At 39.1% G+C, this 19,332-nt stretch overlaps 1 protein-coding gene across 1 annotated transcript; it reads left to right on the top strand.

Moving 5' to 3' along the window:
- The first annotated feature begins 15,553 nt into the window (after nt 1-15,553).
- On the top strand, nt 15,554-18,686 carry LOC130960959 (uncharacterized TPR repeat-containing protein At1g05150-like). Its single transcript, XM_057886521.1, has one exon. It carries the CDS (start codon nt 16,056-16,058, stop codon nt 18,471-18,473), a length of 2,418 nt encoding a protein of 805 aa, XP_057742504.1. The 5' UTR covers nt 15,554-16,055; the 3' UTR covers nt 18,474-18,686.
- The last annotated feature ends 646 nt before the right edge of the window (nt 18,687-19,332 follow it).

Genomic DNA, 19,332 nt, shown 5'->3' on the forward strand with positions numbered 1-19,332 from the left:
TAGGCCATGGCAATTTTATGTGTGATGCCGTACTTCTTCATGAGTCCGTCCATTCTTTTGTTGAAAAAGTGTGAGCCTTGGTCACTTATGATTGTTCTTGGTGACCCTAGTTTTGATTTAGTGACCAAGGCAAGCTAGATATAACATTTATTTTTGCCGGATCTATGGAGATGCCTTCTTTGAAAACAATATGCCCTAAAACAATGCCTTGCCTAACCATGAAATGACATTTTTCAAAATTTAAGACAAGATTTGATTTAGTGCATATTTCCAAGACTTTTTCAAGGTTGTCCAAGCAATGGTCAAAAGACTCACCATACACACTGAAATCATCCATGAAAACTTCCATGCATTGCTCTAGAAAGTCCGCAAATATGCTCATCATGCATCTTTGGAAAGTTGCCAGTGCGTTGCATAAGCCAAATGGCATACGCTTGTAGGCATAAGTTCCAAAGGGGCAAGTAAATGTTGTTTTTTCTTGGTCTTTTAGAGCAATGTGTATTTGGAAGTACCCCGAATAACCATCTAGAAAACAATAATGAGATTTACCGGCTAGTCGATCAAGCATTTGATCAATAAACGATAGTGGGAAGTGATCTTTTCTAGTGGCCGCATTCAACCTTCGATAGTCTATGCACACCCTCTAAGAGTTTTGCACCCTTGTTGCTATAAGTTCTCCGCTCTCGTTCTTGATTGTAGTCACTCCGGATTTCTTTGGCACCACTTGGACCGGACTTATCCATTCATTATCCGAAATGGGATAGATGATGTCCGCTTCTAGTAGCTGGGTGACTTCCTTTTTCACAACCTCAAATAGTTGGGTTGAGTCGCCTTTGAGGTTGTCGAACGGGTCTAGCTCCTTCTTCAAGGAATATTCGGTGCTCACATACTTGGGGGTTTATTCCCACTAAATCCGCCAAACTCCACCCTATGGCCCTTTTGTTCTTCCTCAAGATACATAGCAACTTTTCTTCTTGTTGAGAGTTTAGCTCCTTTGAAATGATCACGGGGAGCTTGTGGGCTTCATCAAGATATGAATACTTTAGGTGGGGTGGTAGTGGCTTCAATTCTACCTTTTGGTCTTGATTTGGAGTTTGAATTTCCGGATGGTTCGGATGGTGTAATGTGTTTGCTTCACTTGGATCTTCATTTGTGTCTTCAATCATGTACTTCTCATCCAACTTTGCAAAGTGTACTTCGGCAACAATGTTGTCAATTGGGTCACACCGGAATAGAGAATGATTCTCCGGTGGATGTTTCATTGCTTCTTCTAGGCTAAAATTCACGACTCTCCCATCTATTTCAAATGAGTAGGTTCCCGAGTAGGCATCTAACTTGAATCTAGAGGTCCTCAAAAATGGTCTCCCAAGTAGAATGGATGATGCCCTCTCGGACTCGCTTGATGGCATCTCAAGAACATAGAAATCAATCGGAAATACCAATGCTTTTATATTTACCAACACATCTTCCGCAACACCCGTCACAGTTATTATGCTTTTGTCCGCTAGAACAAATCTTGCCGTCGATCTCTTCAATGGTGGTAGCCTCAATACCTTGTAGACGGAGAGGGGCATAATGCTAACACATGCACCGAGGTCACACATACAGTCTAGAAATTGAACTCCATTTACGGTGCAAGTGACCATGCATGGGCCCAGATCATCACACTTCTCGGGCAATACTCCCATTAAAGCGAAAATAGAACTCCCCAATGAAATAGTCTCTAGCTCAAGAATTCTATCCTTGTTCATGCATAAATCTTTAAGGAATTTTGCATATTTAGGTACTTGATGGATAGCATCAAAGAGGGGGATGGTTACCTCAACTTTCTTGAATATTTCTATCATTTTGGGGTCAAGTTCCATGCGCTTCCTAGCTTTCTTTGCAAGTGTCGGAAATGGGATTGGTTGAGCAATTTCTTCTTCCACGGTTCCCTTATTCTTAGGGACCTCACTTGTTGGTTGAGTTTCTTCATCTTTAACTATGACTTATGGTGCTTCCTCTTCTTCTATCTCTTCTATCTCTACTCCCTCCTCCTCTTGAGTGATTATGATTGGACTTGGGTCCTTTGCCTTCTTCTCCTTTAGTTGAGTTCCGGATCTCAAGGTGATGGCATTAATGCCTCCCTTGGGATTGGGTTGAGGTTGAGAGGGAATGGCACTTAGATTTGGGGGGTGAGGAGTAGGATTGGATGGTGGATCCATGCGTGTAAGAAGAGCTTGTAGTGTGGATGTAAGGCCGGTAAGGCCGGAAGCAAGTGTGGTTTGGAGCTCTTTTTGGCCTTGGAGGATAGTCCGAAGTGTATCATCTTGATTGGAAGAATTGGGAGGGTGTGTGAGTTGAGGGGATTGTGATTGGTTGGGTGGTGGTTGTTGATGTGGTGGTTGGTATGTTTGGTAATTTCTTCCTTGATTTTGTTGGGCATAGATTGGTTTTGGGGGTATGGGGGTCGGTTTTGTGAGTTGTTGTTGTTCCTATTTCCTTGTTGGTGATTATCCCTCCAATTTTGATTATAATTGCCACCCCCTTGATTTTAGCTTCTTCCTTGATGGGGGTACCCTTGATTGAAATTACCGCCTTGTTGGTAGTACCCTTGATTTGGGCGGTCATAGAAGTTGTGGGTAGCTGCTAAAATGTTGTCTTCTTGAAGACTTGGGCATTCATCCGTGTAGTGGGAATAGCAAGAACAAATACCACACACTTTTTGAGGAACTAATTTTTGACTATATTGTTGAGGGAATGGTTGATAAACCCCATTTGTAGGGTTTATCTTGTATTGATTTTTGGGGATTTTATCACCTTTTACCCACATTTATTCAACGAAATAGCATGGTTTTGTATATTCTCCTTTAATTGTGCTTGAATGTGAAAACATGCTTTTTAGATCTTAAAATAGCTAAATTTAATTCACCTTGATTCTATTAGATGCCTTGATATGTTTGTTAAGTAATTTCAGAATTAGGAGGCAAAGATTGGATCAAAGGGAATGGAGAAAAAGCATGTAGAAATGGAGAACTCATGAAGAAATGAAAGAATCGCAAAAGCTGTCAAGCCGACCTCTTTGTACTTAATTGACCATAACTTGAGCTACAGAGGTCCAAATGATGCGGTTTCAGTTGGGTTGGAAAGCTAATATATGGGGCTTCGAAACGATATAAGATTTGCCATAGTTGCATTGCGCATAGGGGCATGCACGCGCATGGTACGTGGACACACCGATGGTGGCACATGACCCACTTAATGCAACACGTGGCCAGCAATTTTAGAAGCCTTGTGGCCCCAATCCAACTCATTTCTGATGCTATTTAAGCTAAGGATTGAAGAGGAATCAACTTACTTTTGATCATTAGTCATAGTTTAGTTTTAGAAGTAGTTAGAGTTAGAGAGAGAAGCTATCTTTTCTCTCTAGAATTAGGATTAGGAATTAGGGTTAGATTAGGATCTCATAGTTCTAGGTTTAATTCAAGTCTCCTTCTACTTCTACCTTCAATTGATGATTGCTACACTTTGGTTCTTCTTTCTATCCCTATCCTCTTGTTGTAATTTCTCTTATTTTGTTTCTAGGTTTTGTAATTGAGATACTCTTGTTCTCTTTGTTTTATTTTAATAATGCAATTTGAGGTAATTCATGATAATTGTGATTTCCTTGATTGTTGTTGTTAATTCTTTGTATTCAATTGTAGTTAGAATTCATTCTTGTTGTGATTTACTATACTTTTCTTTTGTGCCTTCCAAGTGTTTGATTAAATGCTTGGAAGAATGTTAGACTAGAATTTTATGTTCTTGGCTTGAGAAGGTAACTTAGGATTTCTTGAGTCACTAGTGTCCAATTGATTGATAGTTGATAGCCATTAACTCTAGCCTTCATTAATCCAATTAGTGGAAAGCTAGGATTTATGGACTAGGATTGATATAACTCACTTGACTTTCCTTTGTTATTAATTTAAGGATGAGTAAGTGGGATTAATCCTTGCAACTACCATACTTGTGGCTAGTGATAATGATGAAGACCCTTGACAACCAAACCTTGCCAAGACCATTTTGTTAATAAAGTTTTCTTACCATTTACTATTCATATTTCTCATCCAAAACCCCAAAATAAACAAGTCCATAACTAATAACAAGAACACTACCTTACAAGTCCTTTGAGAGACGACCCAAGGTTTAAATACTTCGGTTTATAGATTTTAGGGGGTTTGTACTTGTGACAAACAAATTTTTGTATGAGAGTATTATTGTTGGTTTAGAAACTATACTTCAACGAGATTTCACTTGTGAAATTCTAACCCGTCAAAAATCCAATCATCAAAAATGGCGCCGTTGCCGGGGACTTGCAATGGTGTTATGTTATTGGTTATTGTACATATGTGAATATTGTAAATAGCTTGTCTTTTGCTTGTTTACTAGATTTTGTTAGTTTTAATTTGTTTTTCCACTATGAATTCTCATTTTGGCTATGAATTTGGTCCTAATTATGTTGTAGGAAATGTGCACTTCAATGATGACACTCATTATGGATGGAATCAACAAAGATGGGAGGAGCCTCAAGGAATTGATCACTCCTATTGGCAACAACCTCCGGATACTTATAGGTGTAATTCCCATCCTAATGCATGTCAATTTAACGGCTATGATGACTCTTTTTGTGACACTCAACAACCACCATCATATGCCTATGAATCTCATCCTCAACATGATCCTCAACCATTCTCACAAGCCTTTCATTACCAAACACCGCCCTATGATCCATATCCATCATATGACCAAGCACCCATACCATACTCTTATGACCATTATGAGCAAGAACCCTTAGAACCACCATAACCCTATCAAGATTACTCCCAAGAACCACCTTAATACACACAATCTCCACAATTTTACCAAGAGGAACCACCTTTTTACCATGAAACCTCTCTCCAAAATAATGAACCTTTCTACCCACCCCAAGCCCCAATAGACGATTCTCTCATCCTGTTACTTCAAGGACAAGAAGCCATGAAGCCGGATACACTTGAGTTTGTAACCAATTTGACCAAGGTGGTGCACGTTTTAGCCCACCAATGTTTGAATACTCAAGCTATCCCCGTAGCCTCATGTGGAAAACCAAACGAAGAGCAAAGCATGGAGGAGATATCGGACAATCCGGTGAAAAAGGAAGAATCGGTAGTATTAATGGAGCAATTGGAGAAGCCTACGGTTATTGAAACAAAGGAAGAAGTGGTTGAAGATTTAGGAGATGTTGAAAGTCCAAGGGAATGTAGCATCATGGAGCACTCTTCCAAGAAGCTTGATATTGATGTTGAGAAGGGTGCGCAACCTCCAAGGCATATCATCGTTGGAAACTTGGAAGAGGCTTATCAAGAGATGGATTCAATTATGGATGAATTTCTCTCTACAATGGAATCCTCTCCCATTGGACATGGAGTTGAAATTATAGAAAAGTGTGCACAACCTCCCATACCCTTGGTGAACAATGAAGAAGAGAGTGAATCAAAAGAGAGCTACCAAAAGGAAAAAGTTGACATGGTGTATATTGAAATTGAAGAATATGAAGAGGTTGATCAAGAGATGGATTCATTCATCAATGAATTCCTATCCAAAATTAAATCACCTCTCATTGGGCAAGAAACTGAAACTCTTGAAGACAACACCAAGCCAAGTATAAAGGAAAAGGTTGAAATTGAAGAAGCTTGCGAAGAGGTAGAAACAACCAAAGAAGAGCCTAAAGAAGTAGACTTTGCATTGTCTAAGTGTGGGGAGGTCTCCCTCCCCAAGTCACCATCCAACACAATATTCAAGTGGGTAAAACTCTTATCCCTAAGCTTTACTTTCTCACTTGAATATGGTTTAATTGAAAATGATGGTCAACTTAGAGCTCTTTGTGGAGTTAAGAGTATAAGAGAGTTGTGTAGTGGTTGGAAACATCATTCTAAGCTCATGACGGTTGTAAGCTCAAAATTCAAGAGCAATGGTTGATGTAGAACCAAATTGCATGGGTCTAGGAAGTTGTTTGGAAGCTTCTTTGAGAATTCTAAGGTCATGCCACCCACATGGACTAATAATGATCAACTTAAAGATGGGTGTAGAAACAAGATATGGGATCCCGGTATACATGAGGATCAACTTTGGGAGTCCCAAGCTTGCGAAGAACTCCATCAACACTTGGTGCAATAAATAAGAAGTCTTGGGGCACAATGGAGAACCAAGCATTGGTGGGAGTTCCAAGATGAGTACAAGCACAAGCCACCTTGAGAGGAGCTCCCCATAAGTCCAACTTAAGGACAATAAACAAAAGTGCTAGGTGGGAGACACCCCACCATGGTAACATCTTTTCATTTTCTTTCTTTGTAAATATTGGTAGAATTAGTTTAATTTCATGTTTTTATTGGTTTGTTAAGTTTAGTTAGAAGTATAATATGATAAATAAGGTTTTAGGGTGTTTTGGTAGCTGTTTGGAGGATTGAAAGGCTCGGATTGGTGCAAGAACTTAGAAAAAAAATTTTGAAAAACAGAACACCATCCACGCGTGCGCGCACATAACGCGTACGCGCACCTGAGCATTTTTTGACCATCCATGCGGACGCGTACTATACGCGTACGCGTGGATGCAAAAATTCTACCCCAGCCAAAAACCCGAGAGTTAGGCCTGCACTGTGCGATATTGGTTCTAAGGCACAAGTCTATGCACGCGTGTGCGCACACGATCTTAAGTTCGCAATGCACGTGCACGCACGCTATGCGCGCGTGCATCGATTGCACGATCCACACTCCTGCTCCTTTTACCAGAGAGTTGTGCCATTTTTGGGCCAACATTATGCCTCTCGCCAAACTCGACACACGCGTGCGCGCACTTGGCGCATACGCGTCTTTTGACCAATATACCCATTGACGCATAAACGTGCACGACGCGCACGCGTCGGTTAAAAAAAAGAGTTTTTTTCTCATCTTCCATTTTCTTTTGTTCATTACATTCGCTTACTTCTACTCTTTCTATTTTCATTTTGTTTCTATAGCATGTTTTCAGGTTTTTTTCTAAGTGTCATTTCAATAATGGTGTTGAATTCTTATACTCAATTATTGAGACTCTCTTGCTTTATCTTGGTTCTTTGTGACCTGTTTAACATTAATTGAAATGTTTGTTCCACACACAAGGTAGTGCTTTAGTCCTTCCTAACTCATTATCCTTTATTTTTGTGCTTCATCATCATTGAGTTAGGTTGGGACCAAATGCCCTCATGCTTATCACTAATCTTGTTTGTGTCAATTCTTATTTGATCTTGATGCTCAATATGCTTTTCATGCTTTAACTTTACTCTTGCCTCAAGTGATAGTTGATATGCCGTGGCTTATATTGTTTTCTCTTTTACATGCTTAGCTACCATGTAGTGTGAGAACCATACCTTTATTTGGCATTAGCCCCCGCCTATGTTCTATTTGTTTTGATATCTTTGTTATAGGCTTAACTTTCTTTCTTTTTCTTTCCTTTTAGGTTGGCCACCAAGAAGGGAAAAAGGAAAAGTTTCTAAATGGGGCAACAAACAAGTCATCCGCACAACCTTTTGAAGGAGCTCATCAATTGTAGCAACCCGTCCACCTTGCTCTCCTTTGCGTGCACCGGGGACGGTGCAATCTTCAAGTGTGGGGAAGTCGTTCGACCGATCTCCATGGGTAACAATTTCCTTTTCAACACCAATGTTAGTTAGTTGTTGCATTTTCATGATAGGTTGCATGTTAGTTAGAATTTATACATATTTTACCAGTTCTCTCCTATTAGGACTACTTGGTTAGGGTGATGATTTCTTTTACAAGAAACTGTTTTAGGACACCCTACCAATTTGAAAAAAAAAACTTTTGATGCTAAGCTTGCTTGAAAGAATGTATTTTGGAACATGATTTTTGAGCTAAGAACACACAAGCATGTGAGTTTTGAGCCTAATTGCGTGGTTACATCTTATAACCACTTATCGTCCTTCTTGTGTGCATTATTCTCTTTCTATGAATGTAATCTTTGATTTGTTTGATTCTTTATGTCCATTATTTTGTGTATTCATGCATTTATATGAGTGAGGCCATCATTTCATTAGCTCACTTACCCAAATAGCCTACCTTTTACTCTCCATTGTAACCAATTTTGAGCCTACACTTAACCCACTTATTCTCAATTTTAGCACATTACAAGCCTTAAAGCGAAAAACAATAAATGTCCTTTATTTGGATCATTGATTAGCTTTGGCTAGTGTGTGTGAGCATCATTCAAGTGTGGGAAACTTGGGAAGGACATTGGTTGAGGTAAAAGGATGTGTTTTGTCTTGTACTCTTATATTTGGGAATCGGGTACATACTCATGTGTTAATTAAATGTAAGACCTTATGCATTGATATTCTAGAAAGAAAAAAAAAGAGAAAAACAAAAGAAAAAAATATATAATAATATATATGGAAATAGAAAAGAAGAAAAAAAAAGAGAAGAAAAAAGAAAGCAATAAAAGGGGACAAAATGCCCCAAAGTAAATTTCAAATAAAATCAATGCATATGTGTGATAATCAAAAGAGAATGCATGAGTATGCAAAAAAGTGAGGAATGGGGAGTTAGATTAGTACTTAATTGTATATGTTATTATATAGGCTAGGTGGGAAAGTTTAAGCTAATCAAAGATTCAAATCCTAGTCCACTAGCCATATATGACCCCACCTTGACCCTAGCCCCATTACAACCTAAAGAAAAGACCTCATGATAATTGTATGCATGCATGAAATAATTGTTGATTGTTAGATGAAAAAAAATAAATTTTGGAAAGCATGATTAGGGGAGAATTGAGAGAATCAACCCTATACACTTGAGCGACTAGAGTGCAAACACTTCCGGTGAGGGTTTGATGCTCAATTCCGTGATTCCCGGCTTTCATAAGCTTTCTTCTTGCAAGTCTATTTGAACTTCAATTTTCATATTTGAATTGGTAGGATTCATAAATCGTTATATGATCTTGACCCTACTTGTGCATGTATGACTTGGAGGATTGATTTATTTTTAACCAAGTAGGTAAAACCATTTTGCATTTAGTTGCATCCATTTAGATAATTGCATATAGTTTAGGTTGCATATAGTTTATTTACATTGAATAAATGTTGATACCCTTTGTTTCTCTCTTGGCTTAAGCATGAGGACATGCTTGGTTTAAGTGTGGAGAGGTTGATAAACCCCATTTGTAGGGTTTATCTTGTATTGATTTTTTGGGATTTTATCACCTTTTACCCACATTTATTCAACGAAATAGCATAGTTTTGTATATTCTCCTTTAATTGTGCTTGAATGTGAAAACATGCTTTTTAGGTCTTAAAATAGCTAAATTTAATTCACCTTGATTCTATTAGATACCTTGATATGTTTGTTAAGTAATTTCAGAATTAGGAGGCAAAGATTGGATCAAAGGGAATGGAGAAAAAGCATGTAGAAATGGAGAACTCATGAAGAAATGAAAGAATCACAAAAGCTGTCAAGCCGACCTCTTTGTACTTAATTGACCATAACTTGAGCTAAAGAGGTCCAAATGATGCGGTTCTAGTTGGGTTAGAAAGCTAACATCCGGGGCTTCAAAACGATATAAGATTTGCCATAGTTGCATCGCGCATAGGGGCACGCACACGCACGGTACGCGGACGCGCCGATGGTGGCACATGACCCACTTAATGCAACACATGGCCAGCGATTTTAGAAGCCTTGTGGGCCCAATCCAACTTATTTCTGATGCTATTTAAGCCAAGGATTGAAGAGGAATCAACTTACTTTTGATCATTAGTCATAGTTTAGTTTTAGAAGTAGTTAGAGTTAGAGAGATAAGCTCTCTCTTCTCTCTAGAATTAGGATTAGGAATTAGGGTTAGATTAGGATCTCATAGTTCTAGGTTTAATTCAAGTCTCCTTCTACTTCTACCTTCAATTAATGATTGCTACACTTTGGTTCTTCTTTCTATCGCTATCCTCTTGTTGTAATTTCTCTTATTTTGTTTCTAGGTTTTGTAATTGAGATACTCTTGTTCTCTTTGTTTTCTTTTAATAATGCAATTTGAGGTAATTCATGATAATTGTGATTTCCTTGATTGTTGTTGTTAATTCTTTGTATTCAATTGTAGTTAGAATTCATTCTTGTTGTGATTTACTATACTTTTCTTTTGTGCCTTCCAAGTGTTTGATTAAATGCTTGGAAGAATGTTAGACTAGAATTTTATGTTCTTGGCTTGAGAGGGTAACTTAGGATTTCTTGAGTCACTAGTGTCCAATTGATTGATAGCCATTAACTCTAGCCTTCATTAATCCAATTAGTGGAAAGCTAGGATTTATGGACTAGGATTGATATAACTCACTTGACTTTCCTTTGTTAATTGATTTAAGGATGACTATGTGTGATTAATCCTTGCAACTACCATACTTGTGGCTAGTGATAATGATGAAGACCCTTGACAACCAAACCTTGCCAAGACCATTTTGTTAATAAAGTTTTCTTACCATTTATTATTCATATTTCTCATCCAAAACCCCAAAATAAACAAGTCCATAACCAATAACAAGAACACTACCCTACAAGTCCTTTGAGAGACGACCCGAGGTTTAAATACTTCGGTTTATAGATTTTAGGGGGTTTGTACTTGTGACAAACAAATTTTTGTATGAGAGGATTATTGTTGGTTTAGAGACTATACTTCAACGAGATTTCACTTGTGAAATTCTAACCCGTCAAAAATCCAATCATCAATGGTGGAGGTTGATGTTGGTAGGGTTGTTGTTGATAAGGTTGTTGTTGGCCCAATTGGAGTTACTTTAGGATGTTTGTCATTTCTCCCAAGGATTTAGCTAGAGCGGTAGTCTCGCTACTAGTTGATACCTCATTCACGGTTTTTGGGCGGTTAACTCTTCTTCTAGCATGTTGATTGGACTCGGCTAAGTCACTAATGAGTTGCCATGCTTCCTCCGCCGTCCTATATTTAGACAAAGAACCATTGCTAGAGGAGTCCAAGAGAGTCCTATCTTGTTCTCGCATCCCTTGGTATATGTAGCCTAGCAACACTTGGGTGTCGATAATGTGATTAGGGCATGCGTCAAGGAGTTTGTTAAACCGTTCCCAATACTCACATAGGGGTTCCGTTTCGCCTTGTACAATGCATGAGATCTCCTTCCTTAGCTGGTCCATCCTTTCCGGTGGCAAGAATTTTTCTAAAAACCCTCTTCTATGCAAGTCCTAATCGGAAATGATTTCACTAGGTAGAGTGTAGAACCATTCTTTGCCCTTATCTTCAAGAGAGAAGAAGAAAGCAAACAACCATATAGCAACTTCATCGGATCCTTCCTGTCTAGTTGTTGAGCATATACGATGAAAATCTTTGAGATGTCGAATAGGGTCTTGTGCAGGAAGTCCATGGAACCTAGGTAAGAGGTTAATTAAAGCGGTCTTGAGTTCAAAGTTTGCATTCAAGTTGGGATGAAGCACATGAAGAGGTTGAAGAACATAATCCGATGCACCCGCTTCCTTGAGAGTAACTCTCCTTGGAGCGGCCATGGTGTTGGTACCTAGATCAAAAGAAGATTTATTCCCCGGCAACGGCGCCATTTTGATAAACGAAATTTAACATGTCGATATAGAATTCAATAGTGAATATAATCGCGAGTATAGTCCAATCGACATTCAAACCTCGCATCAAACAATTCTATAATCTATAATCGAGAGTACTAGTCTCCCGAGTCGTCCTCCCTTGGAATTGCTAGAGAATGCATGTTATTGATTAGGAAGCTTTTGTTATGAATCTTTTGAAGGTCGGTGTATTAATAGCAAAAGTAGATGACAAACAATCAATATTAAAGGACTTGGCCTAGGGTTGGCATTAGAAATTCTATCACTATAGTTTCCTTCAATGATGATAACAATTAAGTCTTGCTCCACTTAGTTGACCTCTAAGTATAGAGGAAAGTCAAGTGAAAGTAATTAGCTTGAATCACAAGTCTTAGCTTCACCCTAAGGGAATCTAATCTTAGTGCATCCCAAACCAATTAGCAATCCTTAGTTCTCAATCAACAATTGACATCTACTATTCAACTTTTCCTAATGGTCCAAACCCTAAGCCAAGTGAGAAACTTTTACTCCATAATTAGTATTGGCATTTTATCAAACACTTGATGAGCATTCATAAGAGCCATTAAGGATTAGAATGAAGAATGGAAATGAAGAGATCTAGATTACACAATTATCTACAATTGAACAATCACAAGTATGGATATGAAATTACCTCAATTCACTAGTTCCAAATCCAAGTAACAAAAGCAAAGCTAGATCCAAAGTGAAAGGATCAAAGAACACTAATTGAGAATATGAAAAGTAGATCTACTAATTGCATCAAAGTAAAGTGTATACAATGGATCTCACCAAGAAAAATCAAAGGAGAATCGTAATGGAGATTGAGGAGAATGAAATCCTAGAGAGAAGTTGGAGATTCTCTCTCTACCCAAAGTGTAACTAACACTAAGAAAATATCTAAGGAAATGTAAAATGAGCTAAAAGTCCCTTAACCCTTCAATCCTTGGTCTTCTTAAGCTTTTTTCCGCCAAAGCATTTCCCCATGTGAGACCATCGGCGCGTACGCGCACAGCACGCGCACGCGTCCTTGGGGCAATTGCAATTCACGCGCAAGCGTAACCTATGCGGACGCGTCCAAGAGGATCATGACTTAGCTGCTACACGCGCCGACTTATAGCTTGGCTCCTAGCTTGGCTCTTGATGGCGCACATTCACGCAGACGCGCCATGTGCGCGTACGCGTCAATGCTGAAGTTTCCAAAGCTTATTTTCTCATGCTCCTTTCCTTTGTACATACTTCCCTTCTCTCCTCCGGGTCATCCCTGCCCTATACTCTGAAACCACTTAATACACAGGTCACGGCATCGAATGACACCAAGGGAGGATTAGAAATATATCTAATTTAGTGCAAAATAAGCATGGTTTCATCCATGAGGCAAAATTAGGAAAGGAACACAAAGTCATGTATTTTCATACGAAAAGTGTGTAGAATCATTGATAAAACCCTCGAAATCAATACTGAATAAACCCTAAAATTGGGGTTTATCAGTCGCTCCCTGTAGTTGTAAGAAAGGACAAACTGTTGTCGCATGACCTTCTTCATCTTCTCCCAAGATTGAATTGGTGATTTTCCATTCCGTCTTCTCTTTTTGTCCAGCTCGGCCCACCAAACAAGGGCATAATATGAGAATTCCACAGTCACTAGCATTACCTTTTTCACATCAGAGTAGTTGTGACACTGAAAAAGGAGCTCCACCTTTCGTTCCCATTCCAGGTAAGCTTCAGGGTCACTTCTGCCTTTACGTTCTGGGATGCGCATCTTGATAGCATTGAGGTTACTATCAACATCTTTCTGTGGTCCATGACGTCGGGATTTGGGCAAAGTCTCTTCCTCAGACTCCACAGAACAATTATGAATAGATTCTCGGGATCGCCCTCTTCAACTAGGGAAAAAAGAATTGACTCGGGAATCCATGTCATCAAGACGCTGTTCAATTCTTGCAAGGATTCCAGTGAGTGCGTCGATGCAGAAAGTTAGTTGTGGATCGGGATTTCCTTCGTTGTTAGCCATCAATGAGACTGTGAAAGAAAAGACCTCACAACACTCTTCTCACATGTATCACTCAGAATAGGACACTCGTGTTTACACTCAATACGTGGCTTTTATCTTCTGTTGAGCTCACCACTCTTGCCTTTTCCCACTCTTGGATTGCTTTAACAAGTTGCACTTCAAAAATGAGGAATTGAGACACGAAACTAAGATAATCTGAATGATAGAGACGTTCAACTTGACAAGAAGACAATCAAAGTATGTGATAAAGGAAGGAAAACAAGAAGTGATACTAAGATGACAGAAACAAGCAAAATTGAATCCTAATTGGAACCAAAGAAAATTTGGAAAACTAAAACAAAGGTGAAAAAATTTGAAATTTTTTTACGGTTTTTTTTTTTACTTTTTTTGCAGATGTTAACTTTAATATATGGAAGTTGCAGTAACGGAATTAAAGTAAAAAATTTTTGTTTTTTTTTAACCAACTGAAGTAAATTTGTAGAAATTGAAGAGAAAACTAAATAGACTAAGCAAGAATGTTGGAACGTGCAGATAAATAAGAATTTATCTACGACCTATAACTGATACCAGATGATAGGAAAATTGTTAGGGATTAGGGGTTTTATCACAATAAATAAGAATCATTCAGTAAAGGGCATACCCAAAAGAACACCGCAGAAACATAAAAAGATAAATAAATGGGGTTTTTCCTACTAGACCTCTAAGAAAGTTATTCTTAGCAACCTAAGTCACTAAAAGGGGCTCCCTACTAGACCTTCAAAGAACATGTCCTTGACAACCTAGATTAAAGGGATGAAAACTGAAAGGAACCACCACGCATATCACCTTAGTGTTGGATCCTTCAATTTTCTTCATGCAACAAGTAAAGCAAATTACTCACCTTACTTTTAATCACACAATAAAAACGTGCTAAAAGCAACGAAAAATTTATTCATCAAAAGTTATGTAAATGGTCTACCAAAGGTGTTTAAATAGGCCCCTAACAAACTAAAAAAGATAAGATAAGATTTTGAAATTTAAATAAGATTTGATCTTTAATGGATTAGATCAGATTTGATTTAAATTTTAAATTTCAAAAAAAAAAAAAAATACTACTAAACAAATCAGAACTAAACAAATCTTCTAACAAACTCTAACTGCAAAACAAAGGCCTAAATTTTCGAAATTTAATAATAAATTATGCTTCTCATTGAATTTGAAAAGCATTATTGGGCTTTTTGCTGTCCTGACTTAACCCAATGGATTTTGCCCATTCTTCTTTGGTTAGAACTTTATGTAACTTCTTATGCATAAGTCCTGCCAACTTTCCAAAGCTCTCCTTGAGTTTTTTTGCACGTACTCTAGTGATGGAGTCCTCTAAAAATGTGAAATTCTTATTATGTCCTTTTGTCTTAGAATGTCCCAATTATCTTTTTGAGCATGTATCATAGAATCTTTAGGAATCATCACCTCTTGAGCTTGTTATGAAAAAATTATTTCAATACACTCTTGAATTTGTTATAGCGAGATTATCTCAATTCTCTGCTGAGTTTGTTCAACAAATCCAGAATTTCATATAAGAAATAGAAACAAACTTAAAAAAAGATATCTTTTAAAAATGACAAAAATCACAAATGAAAAAAATGCATATAAAAATTATAAAAAATATTAAGTGAACACTTTAGTTTTTAACTAAATTTGATATTTTTCTACAATTTTTTTCGTTTTTAATTGATATTTATTATTCTAATAAATTATTAAACTAATTTCATTAAATTTAGTTTTTAAAATAATTTGATCACCCAATATTATTTAAAAAAAAAAGAGATTAAATGGAATTGAGGATTGAAACGACAAAGTGTGAGTCTTTCTTTTTTTTTTTAAAATATGATCTTCTGGCAAAGCTGAGATTAACAACCCTAATGATTTCTCCAAAATCAAATTAGGATTCCAAATACAAAGCTATGGCTTTTTTGAATTGGTCCCCGATTGCCTTTTCTGCCCCCTTTCGAATTACCCCCGCACACACCCGCCCATCCTCATCACCGTTATCAACAACGACTAAACAATTTTTGAATCCCAATTGACAATTGTAAAATAATCCTAGTTTTAGAAAACAAGTAAGGGTTTCTACTTTCTAATTTCAAACCCCCTTTAAAAAAGTAAAAGAAAAAAAAATCGCATCCTTCAATGTTGGCCCCTCTTTCCCTTTTCGGATTTCCCCAACCCCCCACACCCACCATCCATCATGATTATCATGAACAAGTAACGATTTTTCAGCCCATCACCCTCCAAAATCCCAAAAATGTTCCTAAACAAATTGATTAGGGTTCCAGTTTAGGAAAATTGGGGAAAAAAAAAGAATTAGGGTTTTTTCTGTTCTTAGCCCAAAACCACCTGAAATACCGTAACAACCACCAAGTGTCAATTTGGAGGCTGTGGAAATGGCGACGAGGGGCACGAGATCCGAGAAGGTTCGGAGAATTTTCCAGCAATTCGACGCGAACAGCGACGGTGGTCTCAATAGGGAGGAAATGGCTTCGCTTGTTGTGGCAGTGAACCCTAGGGTGAAGTTCAGCGACGAACAGATCAACGCCATTCTCGACGAGGTTTTCCGAACCTATGGCGATTTCATTGACGGAGATAAGGGGCTCACCTACGAGGGCCTCCTCCGAACCTACGACGACGGTGCCGGCGACGTGGATAGGGACTTCGACGCACTCGGCCTCGAGCTCAACCTCGAGGAGGCTGCGGCCGCCGCTAAGGGCTCCTCGGCGGCGGCGGCGTCCGAGGCCTCGTCTTCGTCCATTGTAGACGAGAGGATGGCGGTGGAGACGCAGAAGAAGCAACGGACGGCGGCTTGGGCCGTGTCGCCAAACCACGGGATTGTGTTCGACGACACTTGGAAGATTGTGGACGATTTGGAGATTCTAATTAAGAGGCTGAGGACGAAGCAGGCAAAAGATGGAAAATTGAAAGGGGAGAATTTTGATGCGTATTCAGATGCCGGTTGGTCCCGGGAATTGGGGCCTTCCGCAGAGATTTCGGAGAAAAGGGTGTTTTGGGAAGAATCAGGACATGATTATGCTGTGTTTTTGAAGGAATTAGGGGGTTTGAGGGGTAGGGCAGATGCTGCTAGGTCAAGGGAAGAGGCATTTGATGGACACATGGCGATTGGGCGAGTTTTGTATGAGCATCAGTTGTTCAAGGAGGCTTTGGTGAGTTTCAAGAGGGCTTGTGAGTTGCAGCCTGTTGATGTGAGGCCACATTTTAGGGCTGGGAATTGTTTGTATGTTCTTGGCAGGTACAGGGAGGCCAAGGAGGAGTACCTGTTGGCTTTGGAGGCAGCTGAGGCAGGCGGGAATCAGTGGGCCTATTTGCTACCGCAGATTTATGTCAACCTTGGGATTGCGCTGGAAGGTGAAGGTATGGTCTTGAGTGCCTGTGAATATTATAGGGAGGCTGCAATTCTTTGTCCCACTCATTTTAGAGCATTGAAGCTACTAGGTAGTGCACTTTTCGGTGTAGGGGAGTATAGGGCTGCTGTGAAGGCGTTGGAGGAAGCAATTTTCATGAAGCCTGATTATGCTGATGCGCATTGTGACTTGGCTTCGGCTTTGCATGCCATGAATGACGATGAGAGGGCAATTGAGGTGTTTCAGAAAGCTATTGATTTGAAGCCTGGTCATGTAGATGCTCTATACAATTTGGGTGGGCTTTATATGGATCTTGGTAGGTTCCAGAGGGCTTCAGAGATGTACACTCGGGTTTTAGCCGTTTGGCCAAATCATTGGCGAGCACAGCTGAATAAGGCGGTGTCATTGCTGGGAGCTGGGGAGAATGAAGAAGCCAAGAAATCTTTGAAGGAAGCGCTGAAAATGACGAATAGGGTTGAGTTGCACGATGCAATAGCACATCTGAAGCAGCTGCAGAAAAAGAAGACAAAAAGTAATGGAGGTTCTTCTGGGGAATCAACGTATCTTGAAGTTGAACCATCCAAGTTCAAGGTTGTTGGAGACAAGACTACTGTGAGGCAGGAATTAGCAACTGCCTTGCAAATCAGAGCACTTCAGAGGGTTTCTAGGTTAAATCGTTGCAGTGTGGAGCTTTTGAAGAAGGAAATGAGTGAACATGATGTGCCAGTGTCGTATTCGGGAAGTGGTGTTCCAGAAAAGTCCATTCGGAAGCCAAACTTGGAAGAAATTCTTCACAGATTACTTAATTTTTTAAAGCCCGAGACTTTTCAAGGAGCAGTAAAAGCCATAAATGAGAGGATACTTTCTGTTTTGGATGAAAGTGGCTCAGGCAGAGTGGATCTGGGAATGTTTTTTGCCATTCTAGCTCCTATTTGTGGCGGTCCTCCGGAAAGACGCAAAAGGGTTGCCTTTGATGCTCTTGTTTGGCGTCCCATGAATGAAGACGGTGCTAGCGTTAGGAAAGTTGATGCTACAACATATATCAAGTTGTTAAGGGCTATTTATGTTCCTTCACAAGGGGTTAGTGAATTAATGGAAGTTCATGGAGAATCGGATACTTCAATGGTGTCTTTCTCCGAGTTTCTTGTTATGTTTGATGATCCAGATTGGGGGTTTGGCATCATGCCTACTCTGGTGAAGCTTGAAGCAGGGGATAGAAATCGACATGGCAACAGCGTGTGTGCTGTTTGTCGCTACCCAATTATCGGTTCCCGGTTCAAGGAGATAAAATCTCATTTTAGTTTGTGTAACCAATGCTACAGTCAGGGAAAGGTTCCTTCCACGTTTAAGCAGGAAGAGTACAGATTCAAAGAGTATGCAAGTGAATCTGAAGCTATGAAAGATAAGTGTATGTGCTTTAATTTGCAACCCCGTACTGACCAGTAGATAGATGAATTCAATTTTTTGTCTCCTGATGTTTATTTTTTTCATGGTTCTGCCGCCGTGTATTATCCGTCTTGTTAATTCTAGCTTTTTCAGTGTGGAATATCTTAGCTCATGTGTATAATAATTGTTTCAGGTTGTGCTTTAGTAACTGTTTATATTGTAAAACATTTAACTGAACTTCGAAAATTTGCATTGATCATGTTTCTATGTTCATTATTACTGTTTGTGTATGATTTGGACTTGGTAATGTTACTGTGATTCAAACATTCAGTTATATGCTTATAGTTTGATGCTATATTGCGAAGAAACTAGTTTTGAGAGTTGTTCTTAATGGTGAGTCTCGTGTGGGTTCAAAAACGTGGGAGAAATTTTTTATAGATTAATTTCATATGTAATTTTATATATGGCTTAATCCATGAAACTTCCCTTTTTTGTTTTCACTCCACGTCAAACTCTCCCTAAGGATATGTTTGGTTGGAGGGTAGAAGTGGAGGGTAAATTTTACCTGGTGCTAAAGTATACCGAACACAATACATTGTACATTTGTGGATCCCATGTTTTGCGTGTTACAGTGCTACCCATGGTTCTGAAAACCAGACTGGACCGGCTGGTCGAACCGGTCTGACCGGGAACCAGAAGTCTGCGGTTTGGTCCATCAGGAGAAACTGCCATTTCAAAAACTGCTTGAAAACTGTTGAACCGGCCGGTTCCTGTCCGGTCGGACCGAACCGGGACCCGGATGGTTTAATGAAATGTAGCCGTTTTATGTTTCGTTTAAAACAAAAAAGCAATCTGATCCCTTCCTTGTTCCAGCGACCCAGTCCCTTTCTCCTTTTCTTTCCTTCAAAATTCAGAACCT

Source organism: Arachis stenosperma, chromosome 2 (assembly GCF_014773155.1).
Source record: "Arachis stenosperma cultivar V10309 chromosome 2, arast.V10309.gnm1.PFL2, whole genome shotgun sequence".
In the NCBI taxonomy this organism is placed as follows: domain Eukaryota; kingdom Viridiplantae; phylum Streptophyta; class Magnoliopsida; order Fabales; family Fabaceae; genus Arachis; species Arachis stenosperma.

Excerpts from the sequence above, each read along its gene's own strand:
- LOC130960959 (XM_057886521.1), top strand. The coding sequence starts at position 16,056 with ATGGCGACGAGGGGCACGAGATCCGAGAAGGTTCGGAGAATTTTCCAG.